The sequence below is a fragment of the Ruditapes philippinarum genome, unplaced genomic scaffold (genome assembly GCF_026571515.1).
Source record: "Ruditapes philippinarum isolate M1 unplaced genomic scaffold, ASM2657151v2 ctg8456_1_1_1_1, whole genome shotgun sequence".
Taxonomy (NCBI): Eukaryota; Metazoa; Mollusca; class Bivalvia; order Venerida; family Veneridae; genus Ruditapes; species Ruditapes philippinarum.
In genome coordinates, this window is record NW_026862384.1 from 1 (window position 1) to 14579 (window position 14579).

The 14579-nt window shown below is 31.7% G+C and overlaps 1 protein-coding gene across 1 annotated transcript; it reads right to left on the bottom strand.

Moving 5' to 3' along the window:
* Positions 1–1575: 1575 nt before the first annotated feature.
* Positions 1576–11628, bottom strand: LOC132718947 (steroid 17-alpha-hydroxylase/17,20 lyase-like). Its single transcript, XM_060702659.1, has 11 exons — positions 11511–11628; positions 9823–9976; positions 9344–9421; positions 8767–8865; positions 8094–8187; positions 7299–7454; positions 6791–7005; positions 6466–6597; positions 6071–6175; positions 5312–5446; positions 1576–3030 (listed from the first exon to the last, which is right to left on the bottom strand). Exons 2-11 carry the CDS (start codon positions 9968–9970, stop codon positions 2684–2686), a joined length of 1509 nt encoding a protein of 502 aa, XP_060558642.1. The 5' UTR covers positions 9971–9976; positions 11511–11628; the 3' UTR covers positions 1576–2683.
* Positions 11629–14579: the final 2951 nt, after the last annotated feature.

Consider the following 14579-nt stretch of genomic DNA (forward strand, 5'->3'; position numbering starts at 1 on the left):
GTTTTTTTAAATTGACCAAAATTCATACCAGTTACTTACGCAACATATTTCCAATAAGAGGCAAAGCAAAAGGTCCAGGCGGGTATTTGTACCTCCATTTCTGAATCAACCAATACGCAGCAAGACCAGTAACTATAGCAACAAGACATGTTGTCCACACAGACCCGGCCAACAGCATTTCCTGAATCATGGCTATGTATGAGCTTTTTGTAAATATCTGTATTTATACACCTGTTAATATATATATATATAACTTTGTTATATTCAGTATTCAGTATTTCGATCTATTGTGCCTCTTTTAATTCTAAAAGTTATAGATCCCTAATTAAACATTTCATTTGAATAGCAATAGCTCTTTTGTAAACGTATATGTTGTGGTAAAATTATAATTATAATCCACTAATTAGAATTAGACAGGTTAGGTATCTCTACATTGGTATTTTTAACATAAATTACGTTTATGTTTCATGTCTTTTATTTGTTACACGTGTACAAATGTTTATTTAACATGTGCATGTACGAGTATATCTTATAACTACAAATAACTGCGTAGTCTATGACCACAGATATCACCCTGAATTTATTCATTTGCAGCTGCTTTTGTTCGCTACAATTATCATACATGTTATTCTGTTGGTAGACTGTAGTTCTTAAGTTTTTTTGTTATTTATAAATCGTCATAGAAACGTTTATTTTCCTACGATATAAATTATATTGGCTAAACAGGTAAACGCGCTAAAATGTACGATAAAAACAAAGAAAAAGAACTTAATATTTGCAATAGAATTTTACGGGAAAAAAGATAAATACAAAATATAAACGAATCCTTACCTGGACAAATAATCCCACAGCAAGCGAACTGTCTTTATGTCATCTACTTACGTTTTTACGAGGTTGTATTCCAGGGTACTTAAATACATTGACGCACTCAACCATCGATCTTTTCATTGTTATATGACTTCAGGGGCGTATACGATATCGAATTTTGTTACCAACATAATGTTTGCGGAACTTTCTATTTTTACTCCTATCGACTTTGTATCATGGACAAAATGGTAAATTAACGCAACTATCTGAACAATATTGTAAACAGTATACATTTTGTATTATTAATATATAAAAAAAGTATGTACAGTCCCAACCCCAAGTAATTCACGCCCCGATCTGACCCATTCTCTGTATAGAAGATCATAATGTAGCACACATCGTCCGCAAAATCTATTTATAGCTTTAGCGATTTTTATTTGCAGGTTATTATGTAGCACACGCTGGTTTTATTATATAGCATACTCAACATTTTTTTAAAGTCATTATGTAGCACACGTATCGGAAGCGCATAGAATTGGCTGAAAGGTGATTTTTTAAAATATTTGCATAATAAATTCAATAAATGATCGATAACAAAAATATAGTCAAATTTAAAATAGCAAAAAGTAATAACACTTCAATGACAGTTACTGAATTTTGCCGTAAGAAAGTTCAGATATAACAACAAAAGTACGATCTTAACAGAAGCGTCAATGAGTGAATAATTAAATGTAACTCTTTCTTTATAAAATGTGAAGCGATTTTATCCAAAAAAAATTTTAAACCTTAACTGAGGACAATCTGAAAATCTTACAGAGATTAACATGTGTACTAAAACAGAAAAATATGAAAAAGATATATGTATATTCAGAATGAATTTGAAAATCCATATATAGTGTGATTCCTTGCCCAATGTGTGTTAAACGTGCTTTAACGCTCTTCAATTTTTAGGTAATTTTGCAAAATAAAAATGATTATTCTGAAAAAAAAGGAGTAAGCGAATGAACTGAGTTTTTGCCCACAAGTTATAGGTATAGATTAATATCAATTTTTTTTAGAAATTGACAAAACGATAGATAACCACCGAGTCCAACCGTTCAGTGTAGACCCGAGCATCACCCTAATTTGCAAGGAGTTAAAGAGATACTATAGTTGTCTCTATTGTTTGTTTGTTTGTTTCATTTTACGCCTTTTTCCAACAGTATTTCAGTCATATGGGTGGGTAGTTTCCTAACCAGAGTTACACCAGTACTTGATTACCTTCCTCCGCGCTAAACTACCAAAGCATCTCCCGGGGATCGAACCCACGCCAGAGAGGTAACTGGATTAGAAGTCATCGACTCTAACCCCTCGACCACGGAGGCGGTCATGCATTTCTTTGTTAAAAATATATGTCGTTTACATATTTCTATTGATAACATTATCTGACGTTGATCACATTTTTTCCCATAACTTTCGTTTAGCTCATTATACAGTATCCACAACTGCTATAAAACATTAAAAATAAAATAAAACCCTGGCATCCACTGCGTTTGTCCATAATGTTTAAAAATTTGAATAAAGCATAATATTATATCAAGCTTTTTGATAAAAGTCACGATTCTTTGTGAAAATTGGGCAAAAATATCAGACAAGCCCTTCTGGTAAACTAGTAAAATGCCCATGAACCTCTCCCTTATCCCTCCCACATCCTAATACGCATTTACCCTTATCGGAATTTTGTAACGTTTCTTGTGAAATACCTATGACACGCTGATACTCGAATGTACATAATCATAAAAGTACTAAAACAATAATCAGAAATATCAAGAAACAATATTTCATTTTGCTTATAGCCTTCTTATTCAATGATATTCAATCAACCTTTTCTAATTCCTTAGACTCTTCTTTCTGCAATTACTTTATAACCTTTATATGTAAGTCCATTAATACCACCAATCTGATTTAAATCCGGGCACTTTCCTGACACCATTCTCCACCTGTAACGCTGCATCAGACACGCAAAAATCAGATGAAGTTTTGGCTTTGCTACAAATTCCCCGAGACAAACTCTTTTTCCAGCAGAAAAAGGCAACCAGCTCTTAGGCTTAGGGCCTAGTTTTCCCTTGTCGTCCAAATATCTCTCAGGAATAAATCGCTCGACTTCTTCCCATGCGCCTGGATCATTGTGTAAGGTCCAGTGGTTGATAGCAACAATGGTTCCCTTTGGAATCCGAAAACCAACTAAATAAACAAATAAATAAATAAATAAATATTGATTGAATGAATGAATGAATGAATGTGATCATTAATGAATTAATTGATGAATAAACAACAAAACTATCACTATGACTTAACGAATGAGTTAATTACTAAATCAATTAATTTATTATCATTAAAAAGTAAATGAATAACTAACTAACTAACTAGCTATCTAGCTAGCTAGCTAGCTAGCTACCCAACTTACTAACTAACTAAATAAATAAATAAATAAATAAATATAGATAAATAAATAAACATGAATGAATGAATGAATAACTGAATAAATAAATAAATTAATGAATGAATAAATAGATGAATAAATAAATAAATAAATAAACAACAAATAATAGATATATGAATGAATGAATGAATGAATGAATGAATGAATGAATGAATGAAGCACTAATCGATTTCAATACTTTGTAATAAAGTCATCTTTTACTTTTATTACTTTTACTATTATTAGGAACATTTTTCACGTAACAAAATAGTAGAGCAGTTGATTTACACGAGCTTCCGACGTAACAGTTTGTACACAGTGATGCAATAGAAGTCGAATTTTACAAAACTAATACCAGAAGTGGCGGCATGACGAAATGATTAACGCCTCGGACGACGGATCGCTAGCCGCGTAGGTTCAAATCCCGTCAAGGACAAGCAGATGGGTTTTTTTTTCAGCAAAAAGCTTGGTTAACAAGTTGCTCAATATACTAGTTGGTTATAGAAACGGATTTGAAAAATGTGTTTATAAAAACAAATTTTCTAGGTTCTTACACAATCAAACTAAAGTAAATTCAGTATATAACAAATGCCATGCAGATGTATCTTACATATGCTATAAAATCTGTAAGCAGATGAGCTAATTAAACGATTATGCCGGCTCGCCACGGCGAGCCGGTATTACGTTAGGATTTTACTGAAAAACAACCTAAAACTCCGAATCCATCCAAAAATTTAATCGAAGCTTGGCTTCCAGCTTTCTACAAAATTTATCTATCAGGGCTAGGATCCAAAATTATTTAGCCAATCAAATTTAATCTTACATAGCGTCAAAAAACCTTCAATTTTCACGCCATTTTTAAAAAGCAGCAAGTATTATTTTGAGCGCAAAGATATAATGATGATTAAAATGTTTGTTTTCATGAATTCTTTTCAAAAAATCATATTTACACTGACTTTTGTTTTAGCGATCTCACCTGTTCCTCTGTAGTAAGTTTTCGTTTGGTTAATTAACATAAGTGTACATCTGGTTCTGTGCATTTTTTTCTTTTTCCTTTTTTCCGGTCATTTTATCCTTTATCGGTATTTAGTGTATATATTTACTGGCCGGGGTCCGGGAGGCCCGGACTGGCCGGGATCCGGGATCGTATAAGATATAGAGGAAAAACTAATAAACTATTTTTGTGTTGATTATTGTCGTAATGAAAGGACATTAAACGTTAAGTTTTTTTATTGTATGTAATAAACGTTAAATAAATCAAACTTAGGATATAAATATATTTAGAAGTATTTATTAACAAACTTAAAATGCGGAAATCCCAATACTTATAATGATATGCCTAATTAATTGGAAAAATCAAAGACTACATTCTTGAATTGGTCAAATCCCGGGATCCCTTTATGTTTTAATGTGATCCCAAGCTTTTCTGAAAACTATATTCTTGAACTGGCCAATTCCTGGGATCTCTTTATATTTTAATACGATCCCGGCTTTTCTGAAAACTATATTCTTGAACTGGTCAATTCCCAGGATCCCTATATGTTTTAATAGGATCCCGGCTTATCTGAAAAACATCTTAGACTGGTCAAAATCCGGGATCCCTATATTTTTAATAGGATCCCGGCTTTTCTGACAACTTGTGTTTACTTTAGGACTTGTGTCTGTCACTCATTCCAATACTAAATAACATATTACAACTTAACTTCGTATAAAGAGACATCTTTATGAATTCTACCTATCTAAGATTTATTTGGTCAAGGTCAACAGGCCATACAGTAAATGTGCATAGACATAGGGACTTCATTCTATCTGTTTACATGCATCTTCATATATACTCATATTCCTCTGAACTGGCTTCCATAACTTTATTTCACTTTTATTTTGATGTTCGCTGAAGTCTCTTCAGCTAACAGAACTATCATTTTTACATTTAAACGCACCCCTGGAAAAAAATTACGAAGCGAGTCGCTACTAGCTTTTTTAAAAGCTAACCTTGTCTATTTTAACTTGTACATAATAAACCAACGAAGACAAAATACTTACAAACTTCAGTGTCACACAATGTCTTATGTTGGGCACCCAGCGGTGCCACAGTGCCTAGACGCATGCTTTCGTGTAATACAGCTTCCGTGTAACCAAGACGAGGACGATCATTTATGCACGGTAATATTTCCTTTCCTTAGGTTATAAAAATTAACTGTTAAAATTGAAGTTTCATATCATCTTCTGTAAAATTCAGCAAAATGATACTTAAAAACATAGCTGAATGAGTGTATGGGCTATACAACATTTAATTATTTTAAAATGATATGATGCTCATTCTAGTTTTAATGGCAAGTGTACCAGTAGATATAAAGATAACCTTACATTTTGCCATGTGAAGCATCAATAACCAACACCTAATCCACTTTAATTTCTATCGCATTTTTGCTTTATCCTATCGATAATTAGCATGTCTCGAAAATAAGCTACCGTTTCCTCAAAGTGAAAATTTACTTGTAATTTATTAGGCCTAAAAAGGCCTTTAGTTGAACTAATTCAATTGTGACTTATTGAAAATAAACAACAAAAAATAATATGTACATTTTACACTGTTTTATACTTAATTTTAACACTATATATAAGTCATATAAATCTTATAGTTTCAGTTGTTTAAAAGCTCAAAGATTTATAACTAATTCAGCTCAATTTCAAAAGCAGGAAATGTGTATATTGTAACGTTGAAATACTTCTGATAACAAATAAATATTCAAGTTCTCTGGTTAAACTTTTATGAAATGTTGGAAGAACTAACCAACTTACCCACTACTTTGTCTATTTCATCTTGTACTTTGTCTTGTATGTCGGGAAAAGCCACCATGTGAAGAATAGCTGCTTTCAAAGTGAATCTAGATGTGTCTATAGCCGCTATGAAATTAAATAAAAATGTTTATCTTACCAAACAAAGTCAGCCGATAGTATATCATTGTTCTTTTGTGATATCAATAGTGTTTTATAAAGGTATGATGTAAGTTTGAATATAGAAATCAACTCTAGTTTCTAATTTAAAATGTATTGTTTTATTTAAAAGAAAACCACAACGTTTCGACTCGAAAGTCTTCATCAGGTATTGTTTTATAAAGTATTTAATTCATTTTTTCTACTAACTTATATCTGTAAATGCATAGTATAAAAATAAGATATTTGATGTTTCATACCAAAGAAAATATCTGAGATTGTTTGGACAAGATGCTGATCGGACAATGTGGTCTCTATATCTACACCTTCTTCCTCTGCTTCTGCTTCCATTCTTGCAAGTATAAGAGTGTCTGCGAAGTGTCTAAGGTTATCTGTAAATTTAAACTAAAACTCAAAAGAGGTAAATATAGTAACTAGTAAAACAAAGTCCTAAGACACTGAATTTGAAAACAAAATGTACTTCTTTTTCTAGCTTCCTCAATACATAAGTCGCCTAAAAGGAGGAAAATTATTCCTTTTGAAGTTAATTGCTAATGTTTGTATGTTTTAAAGTTTCTAGCCTACCTTTGTCAAATGTTTTCTCAGCCTCTTTTAGCTTGTTAGTTATGTAAACGTCATGTACTTCTTCAACAAAGTTTTCAACAAACTTAAATGCGTCTGTCTTGTAGACATATTTCAAACCAGGAATATAATCTTCCCAAGTTCCTATCCCAAGTTTCTCAGCAAGATGGTCTTTCTTAACGAGGATGTATTTGACTTCTTCATCATCGAAATTGTACCTGTTTGTAAATATTGTATATAAAGAGATGCAATTTTTTAATTGAATATGTAATTTGCCTTACTATGACATTGACTAAAATATATGTTTGTAATAAAAAGCTTTGTCCTGAATGTGTTGTTATGGTTCGGAAAATATATTGTTAATGTTAAGTCGATAAACGAAGAACAGTTTGATGTTTCAATGGAGCAACCTAATTTGAATTTGTCACAGTTTGCTAAGCGAGGCAGAATTATTTACTCCTCGTATTTATATGAATATTACATTCTGACCAATAAAAAACGATGAGCATACTTTCCCCCAAAACAAAGTCCAGTCAGAATGTTGCCGACCAGAAAGTTGATGTAGGGTTCTGGATCAAACTCTCCACGTACTTTATCTAACTCAATAATGGCTGTTGACACAGCTTCATGGACACGATCTTGTAACGCATTCCCTTGCATATAGGTGCTGTTAATAGATATATGTATGATCAAAAGGCTTCCTTAATATCGTTAATGACTTTCTTTAAGACCGGACCATATAATTTACAAAGAACTGATACAGTTCATTATGTTTTGTACATATGTGCTGTTTAAATGAGTCATCAACAGTAAATATTTCTTTCTCCTCTAAGCACCCCGTTTTCATCTATCAACGCATCTCCATTGTCCCTTCACCTTTATCCCTTTCATAACGTTTTGAACAACTCTTTTAATTAATCACATACATGTCTTCATGCTTTAATTTTCTATGTTTATTTTCTGATTGAATTGTTAGGTTTATAAAGTAATTTAAACGGCCACGACTTGCCAAGCCCTTATGTTCTTCTGTTTTAAAATCGCTGTCCTGCTTGGTGCTTTAGTGGTCCTATGTAGCTGCTTGATTTTTGGAAGACATTGTTTAGCGAACGCCACTGTTCCTATTTGATCTTTCCTTTATTATATGCATAATAACAGCAAAAATGTTCTTCTTACAGAAGAAAATAACCGATTGGAAATAATCATTTCGATAAAATTGCTAGTAACTACAAACATTGTAACGGATATGTTTAAGATTCAAGTCAATCTATCTAATGTTATATACAAAAATAGATAGAATATCACATGCCGTAAAGCTTTTGATGCAATCTTTCTTTGAAGTTTCCATGTTGGCCCATAACTACTGAAAGCAATGTCTTTTCCTCCGTATGTGAACGTGTCAACTGCAATGAAGGCTTTGCTGTTAATGAATTAGTTTTAAACATTTATGTTTTGAAAATAGAAAGGAACTAGTCTGTTTATTCTTGCAATACTTTTGACAGTTAAACATTCTATAGAACTCAGACTTAACTTGAACACAATTATTGCAAAATGTACAGCTATTTTTACTTTTACCAATGCACTCACCATTTACACTTGGATGGGCACTATGTCACTTGAATTTACAAGGCAATAAATCCAATTTTGGTCTTTGCTTTAAAGCTTAAATGATTTCGATTTTCTTTTTGACTTAGGCCAAAGCGTTATACGTTTTTCTTTATTCATTTTCTTGTCTGTTGTGGTATTTTCGGTGTACATTGAATGAACATGATTAATATTTTGACTTGAAATGAGTAGTTCGAGGAACATAAGTTGAGTTTTTATCGTAAGGGCCGTTGCCTGAAAGGGCCATTTCAATTTTATTAAAGTTACAACAATCATCACTTATACGATTTGCAAACATGAGGGATTTATAAAAACGTTTGCATAATTATACAAGACGGAATATAAGTCAAATAAATGTATTCTGAAGTTTGACTTACACGAATTCGTTAACATTCGTCCAGCAAAATCTGTAGACCTTTTCACCAGTACCTCCAAAGCAGTGTCAATGGTGTTCACGAACACAAATGGAATAGGGCCTGGAACAAATACAAATCTATTCTTTTGTCTTCAAATTCGCCTTGTTTGATTATAAAAATCTACAATTCTTAAAGCCAATTTTAACAGTTGTAGATGTGAAGATTTTTGCAAGGAAAATCAAACTCGTCAGTCGTAAAAATGCAATAATAGGACATTCTTAAGCTTTAACTTCTATATTTATGACAATTTAAAAACAAAATGAATAATTGTCACTTCTTTATCACATTAACCAATTGTTTAACCAAATACTAAAGATGAAGAAAAAGTGATCGTACTTATGATGGTTTTGAGGTATAAATGTATTCCTGAAACGGTTTTGTTACTATGAACAACGAACACAAAGCTGTAAATAGTATAAACGGGCCTCATAGTCAACTTGTAAGCACCAAATCACGAAACCGGTGTTGAATAGCAAATTCACACCGTTCATAACGATATTATTTCTAAACTATTGTAGGAAATCATAACTATACTCACCAACTCCGATTGTTATCACAGGACCATATTGTTTAGACCACTTAAACGCCTGTTCGTGCAATTTATTTACGTCAATTTCTAAAAAAGACGATTCATCAGAATATCAGATATAACATAATATGGTTTCTTTACGTTATAACTATTTAATGAAATAAATTCACCGGAGCTGAAGTTAAAGGAGAGTGCTGCTCGAATGCGGTTGGTAGATATGTTTTTGTTTAATATTTAATAAAATCCATTAAAAATGTTGGTTTAATCTATTTTTATAAGCAGCAGTCTAAATGAAACATTTTTTTCAGACTTCAAGAGGTAAAACATTTTCAATTAAGAACAACAGTATTTTACCGCTGAGGACATTAGCTGTCCTCTTTGTCGCATACATCTTATATACACGTAATTATGAAATTGTTTTAATAATTCGTTATATAATAAACAAATAAATACAATAATATTAAAAGTAATAATAATTATAAACATACGTAGAGCATTGCCTATAACAGGTAATCCTAGAGGGCCGGGCGGATATTTATACTTCCATTTCTGCATCGCCCAATAAATCACGAAACATGTAACCAAAGCAACCAAACATGTGCTTGTAACAGACCCGATGTCCAGGAGATCAAACATTTCTGTCTGAAATTTCAAAATTAGCATCTGTTTTTGTTATAATATTAATATCTGGCTAAGTTTTTATTATTGCACAATATCTTACCAGTTTAAGTATTACGATTTTCTTTTGTTTTATTGTGTACAGAAGAGATTTACAAGTCATTTACGTGTCCCCTGAGCCGCCTCCGTGGTCGAGGAGTTAGAGTCGACGACTTCTAGTCCAGTTACCGCTCTGGCGTGGGTTCCCCGGCCGGGAGATGCTTTGGTAGTTTAGCACGGAGGAAGGTAGTCTACTACTGGTGTAACTCTCCAAGAACGATGGTTAGGAAACTACCCGCCTATATGACTGAAATACTGTTGGGAAAAGGCGTAAAAACAAACAAACAAACGTGTCTTCTGCCTTAGCGCTAAAGCTAATAAGTAGTAATTTGCTGACACTTCATACACGTCATATTAACAATAATAAACTAGTTTGCTGGTTCAGTCTATTACACAATCATTGAAAGCGGCATTAATACAAAATATATGCTGTTCATTTTACAAGCAAAGCTATGCTATGTCACAGGTTTCATAGCCTTATGCATAATATACAAAAATTGATGATTTTTGCGGTTGTTTTATTTTATTCATTTTTTGTTGAATGTTATGTCAAACCGACACTCTAAAGGTCTTGCGGCGACGTTATAGCTTTACTGTAAGCAAAAGACCTTTGTGTCACTTTTATGCCGTATTACAGGCTCAAGAGAGCACCTAAATAGACCTTGCACAAGTCTGCCTGATAGCTTTCTCACAAGAAAAAAAACGAAAAAAAAAAAAAAAAAAAACGTTTTGTACTATTTTATTTGCTAATGTCTTTTGATTGAATAATTCGCATAATTCACATTATTAAGAATTAAACGGTATTAACGAAGAAGTGTGCCTATTTTCTTATTAGTTTAATGCGATAAAAAAGAATATTAAATTATTTTCGTTCCGTTTTGAATTGACTACATAAAATATGATTGAATACTCTCAATTGATCTAGATTAGATTATACTGCATTAAAAATATTTTTTTAAATAATTCATTTTGTTAGATCTTCTGGTTATTGTATTTCGCATTTTCACCAAGTAAAGAAAATCGTGGTTATTTAGAATTAAGTTAGCCGTATACGATTAATATTAAATCAAATTTTGTAGAAGAAAGTCGCGAAAATAGATTGCATTCGACAATATCTGCATGTTTCAGATTATTTCTGTATGTTAAAAAATGTATCAAAATATTTTTAAAAAACTTTCTGGACATTGGATTAAAACTGTCTCGTGGATCTGTTAACTAATTCCCATTTCCAATTTTAAAGTCGACCAATCAAAAGTGTTGACAGTCAGCTGTTTAAAAATAACTTTCACCTGATATTTACCACGCAGGGAAAAATAAAGACAAAACGTCCAATGTCTGCATTGCATATAATTATCTTACTACTTAACATAAAATCTTACATTGTAACACAAAGCTTTATTTATTACACCCGTAAAAAGTTTTCATGCGTTTAAACTTAAGAAGTTATAAATCAACTTACAAATTATAGTACAATCCAAGTCATCATCTTCAGATAACATGAATCATCGTTTGTGTAAACAGATCGGAAGTATGCACTTGCAATATGATGTGCCAATTTCTAACCTTTATCATATTAAGTGTTATCAGTAGAATATTTGCATGTGTTTCGAGTAGAAAATCCCTCCAAACATTCTTATTAAATGGAAAATGTTGTTTTGTTCTGGAATGCTAATAGCTAATACGCGAAATCATCGCTATTTACCTACCTCTATTAACAATTCATGTTTTTTCTTAAAGAATTTTAGAATTATTATATTAATTATTATTTAAAAGGGTACTTTTTGACAAGTCTCTTTCTCTCACTATGTTATAAAAGTATGAAAACTGCGTGAATAAGAATACAAATTTGTTTCGATCGTGATAATTCTTGCATTTTTATCATTTTATATGGAGTATACTGGTCGTTTTTTAAAAACTAAAATGACCGTTAAATCGACAATACAATAGAATTTTTTTAGGAAACAAATTCAGGTTGCTAATAAACATCTGATGTAAAATTCTGCACCAAGCACGACTGAACTTCATGCATCCCTTTTATCAATGAAAATAATAATACTTATTATTAATAATTAATTAATGTGTATTTTATTGATGAAGTCTTATCTAACTTTAGTTGTCAAGTGTCACAAAACGAAGAGTGTTTACTGCATATTTTTTGTTTTATGTCTCTTTCTTCAACACAAATGAGCGCCATAACCATGTATATGGATAAATGAAAGGTCAAAACCTGGCCAATTTTTGTATCGTTAATTGTATTTACTGAACAACGTTGATTATAATATGAATTTCGTACTAAAAATTAATTTGTACAGCATTTTGATTTATCCATGTGTCATAAAATATGATAAACGCATTGCGTCCTGTAAAACTGCACTTTGAGGTCAAGCGCACTTTAGGGTGCGACACTAAAAAACATTACGCACTTTGGGTTCAAATTTTGACCACTCCAAAGTGTGGTGTTACAGCGTCCCATGGTTATTATATGGCGATAATCTTCAATCATTAGCAAATATACAAATTTATCAATTTCAACAATCAATTGCAGCATAAACATTTAATTAGAATAACTGAAATCAACAAGCAATAAATGAAGGAAATTCAATAATCAATAATAATGCTCGGATACGTGGGGATGTTCTACAATGCTTCATTTTAAAATACAATATTAATGTTTGTAAACCATTGCATAAAATATAGATTACATATCATTTAATCAAGCATGACTCCACATTGACACGCAAATACCAGGCACTGAACAGCGGCTGGGTTAAGGGTGAATGTCAGGAAGGCAGTAACAGGCCACTGACAAGCTACAATCTTAACCGAAGTTTTTTTACTATGAATCTACTAAACTTGATTACATCACTCAATCAATTTAGGCTGAAAAATTTAAGATGTAAACAAAATAGATATTGTTAGGTAAATACATTGTCAGAAACTAAGAATACCCTCCGACAATGCTTATTTCACATTTGTTTTTAAATGGATAAAAACAACTAAAATGTTGTTGATGCCCATACAAAAAAACTGCTTATTTCGAATATGATCCATCGTTCCACTACATAATTTACATATTTGCAAAAAATAAATTACACCCCTACCTAATGCTGGCCTTTTCACATTTTAGTAGTCTGTTTAAATGTGTTTAAATGAGAGCCCTCGACCAAAGGAAAGCTTAAAAAGCTTTACACAGTTTCTAAAGATATTCGATTTAAAAGAACATGCTTGATTTTTCAATTATTGAATAATGCTACGTCGGGTAGATATTTTTTTCAGCAGTTTCGATATGAACAATACCTGACAGTGACATTGCTTCAAATTTTACGAAAATATCAACTCGTGTGTTTTCTTTCACGACATTTTCATTTATTTCACTAAATTGAAGTATACGATTGCCCACTTAATCGCGAATATAACAATGTTCCAAACTGTCCTTTGACTCAACACAAAAATAGTTCAAAGAGCTTGCCATGGTAAAATATATAATACTAACAATTATTCAAATAAGATCAAACCATTGGCAATGTGCCTGTGCTATCGGGCGATGTGAAAGAGCCCTTGCATATACTCGTATAATAGAGCCAACACCACCTTCCAATAAGCAAGATATTGTAGTTGCGTTTTGTAGGAGTAAATATGATTATAACTAAAAGAATAACATTGCTTTTATGCATATTTTATATTGTTTGACAACTTCATTATTTTGATATAAAACATCAACTATTCACACATCAAGGACATCTTTCATACTATTATTCGAAGCACTGTAATATTTATTATTTCTACGACTGAGTAATTCAGATTTATCATCTTTATCTTATTGTCAAGGAAACGTTATAGTCGGAAAGAAATTAGCTTAAAGGCCCATAACGCAGCAGGAAATGCTTTATTATTATTATTATTTTTATTTTTTCTTTGTACTTTATGTTACTCATTGACCAATTGCAAATACCTGATTTCTGTCTTTCTTCTTCTGCCTTTTTGGCAACAAGTTCAGATATAGTGATTTAGTATTTTGTATAGAAGTCTTTATTAATATTATTTTTTTCAAAAACTTTATTTTTTGTACTTCATGTTACGCATTGGCCAATTGCAAATACTTGATTTCTGTCTTTTTTCTGCCTTTTGGCAATTGGTTTCAGTTATAATAATTTAGTATTTTGTATGGAAGTCAAAATACTACTTTGTGTAATATTTGCTATGTTGATAACAAATTCTTGGATTTATAGTGCTGCTTTCTTCAAGTGATAAGCATCTTATATACTCAGAAACCATTAATTAAACATTATAAAACTCATGCTTGTCATTTGTAAAGAAGGACAATGTGCCTTTAACAAATATTGTCAAGCGAAGTCATTGATTAATCATGATGATGAACTTTATTGTAAACGTTATAAAATTTGCATGGTTTATGGTATAATGTTTTATTTGACATCTGAATCTGATTATGAGCTGTACCATAATAATTTAGATTTCTGTCTCCCAAGAGAACGTAATGCTACACCAATATATTGAAATACGTTCCAAT

Coding starts and splice junctions, on each gene's coding strand:
- LOC132718947 (XM_060702659.1), bottom strand. CDS start 9,970: ATGTTTGATCTCCTGGACATCGGGTCTGTTACAAGCACATGTTTGGTT. Junction 6,598..6,790: donor TGAGAAAACATTTGACAAAG/GTAGGCTAGAAA, acceptor TTAAATTTACAG/ATAACCTTAGACACTTCGCA. Junction 3,031..5,311: donor ATTGTGTGACACTGAAGTTT/GTAAGTATTTTG, acceptor TTGTTTATTTAG/TTGGTTTTCGGATTCCAAAG.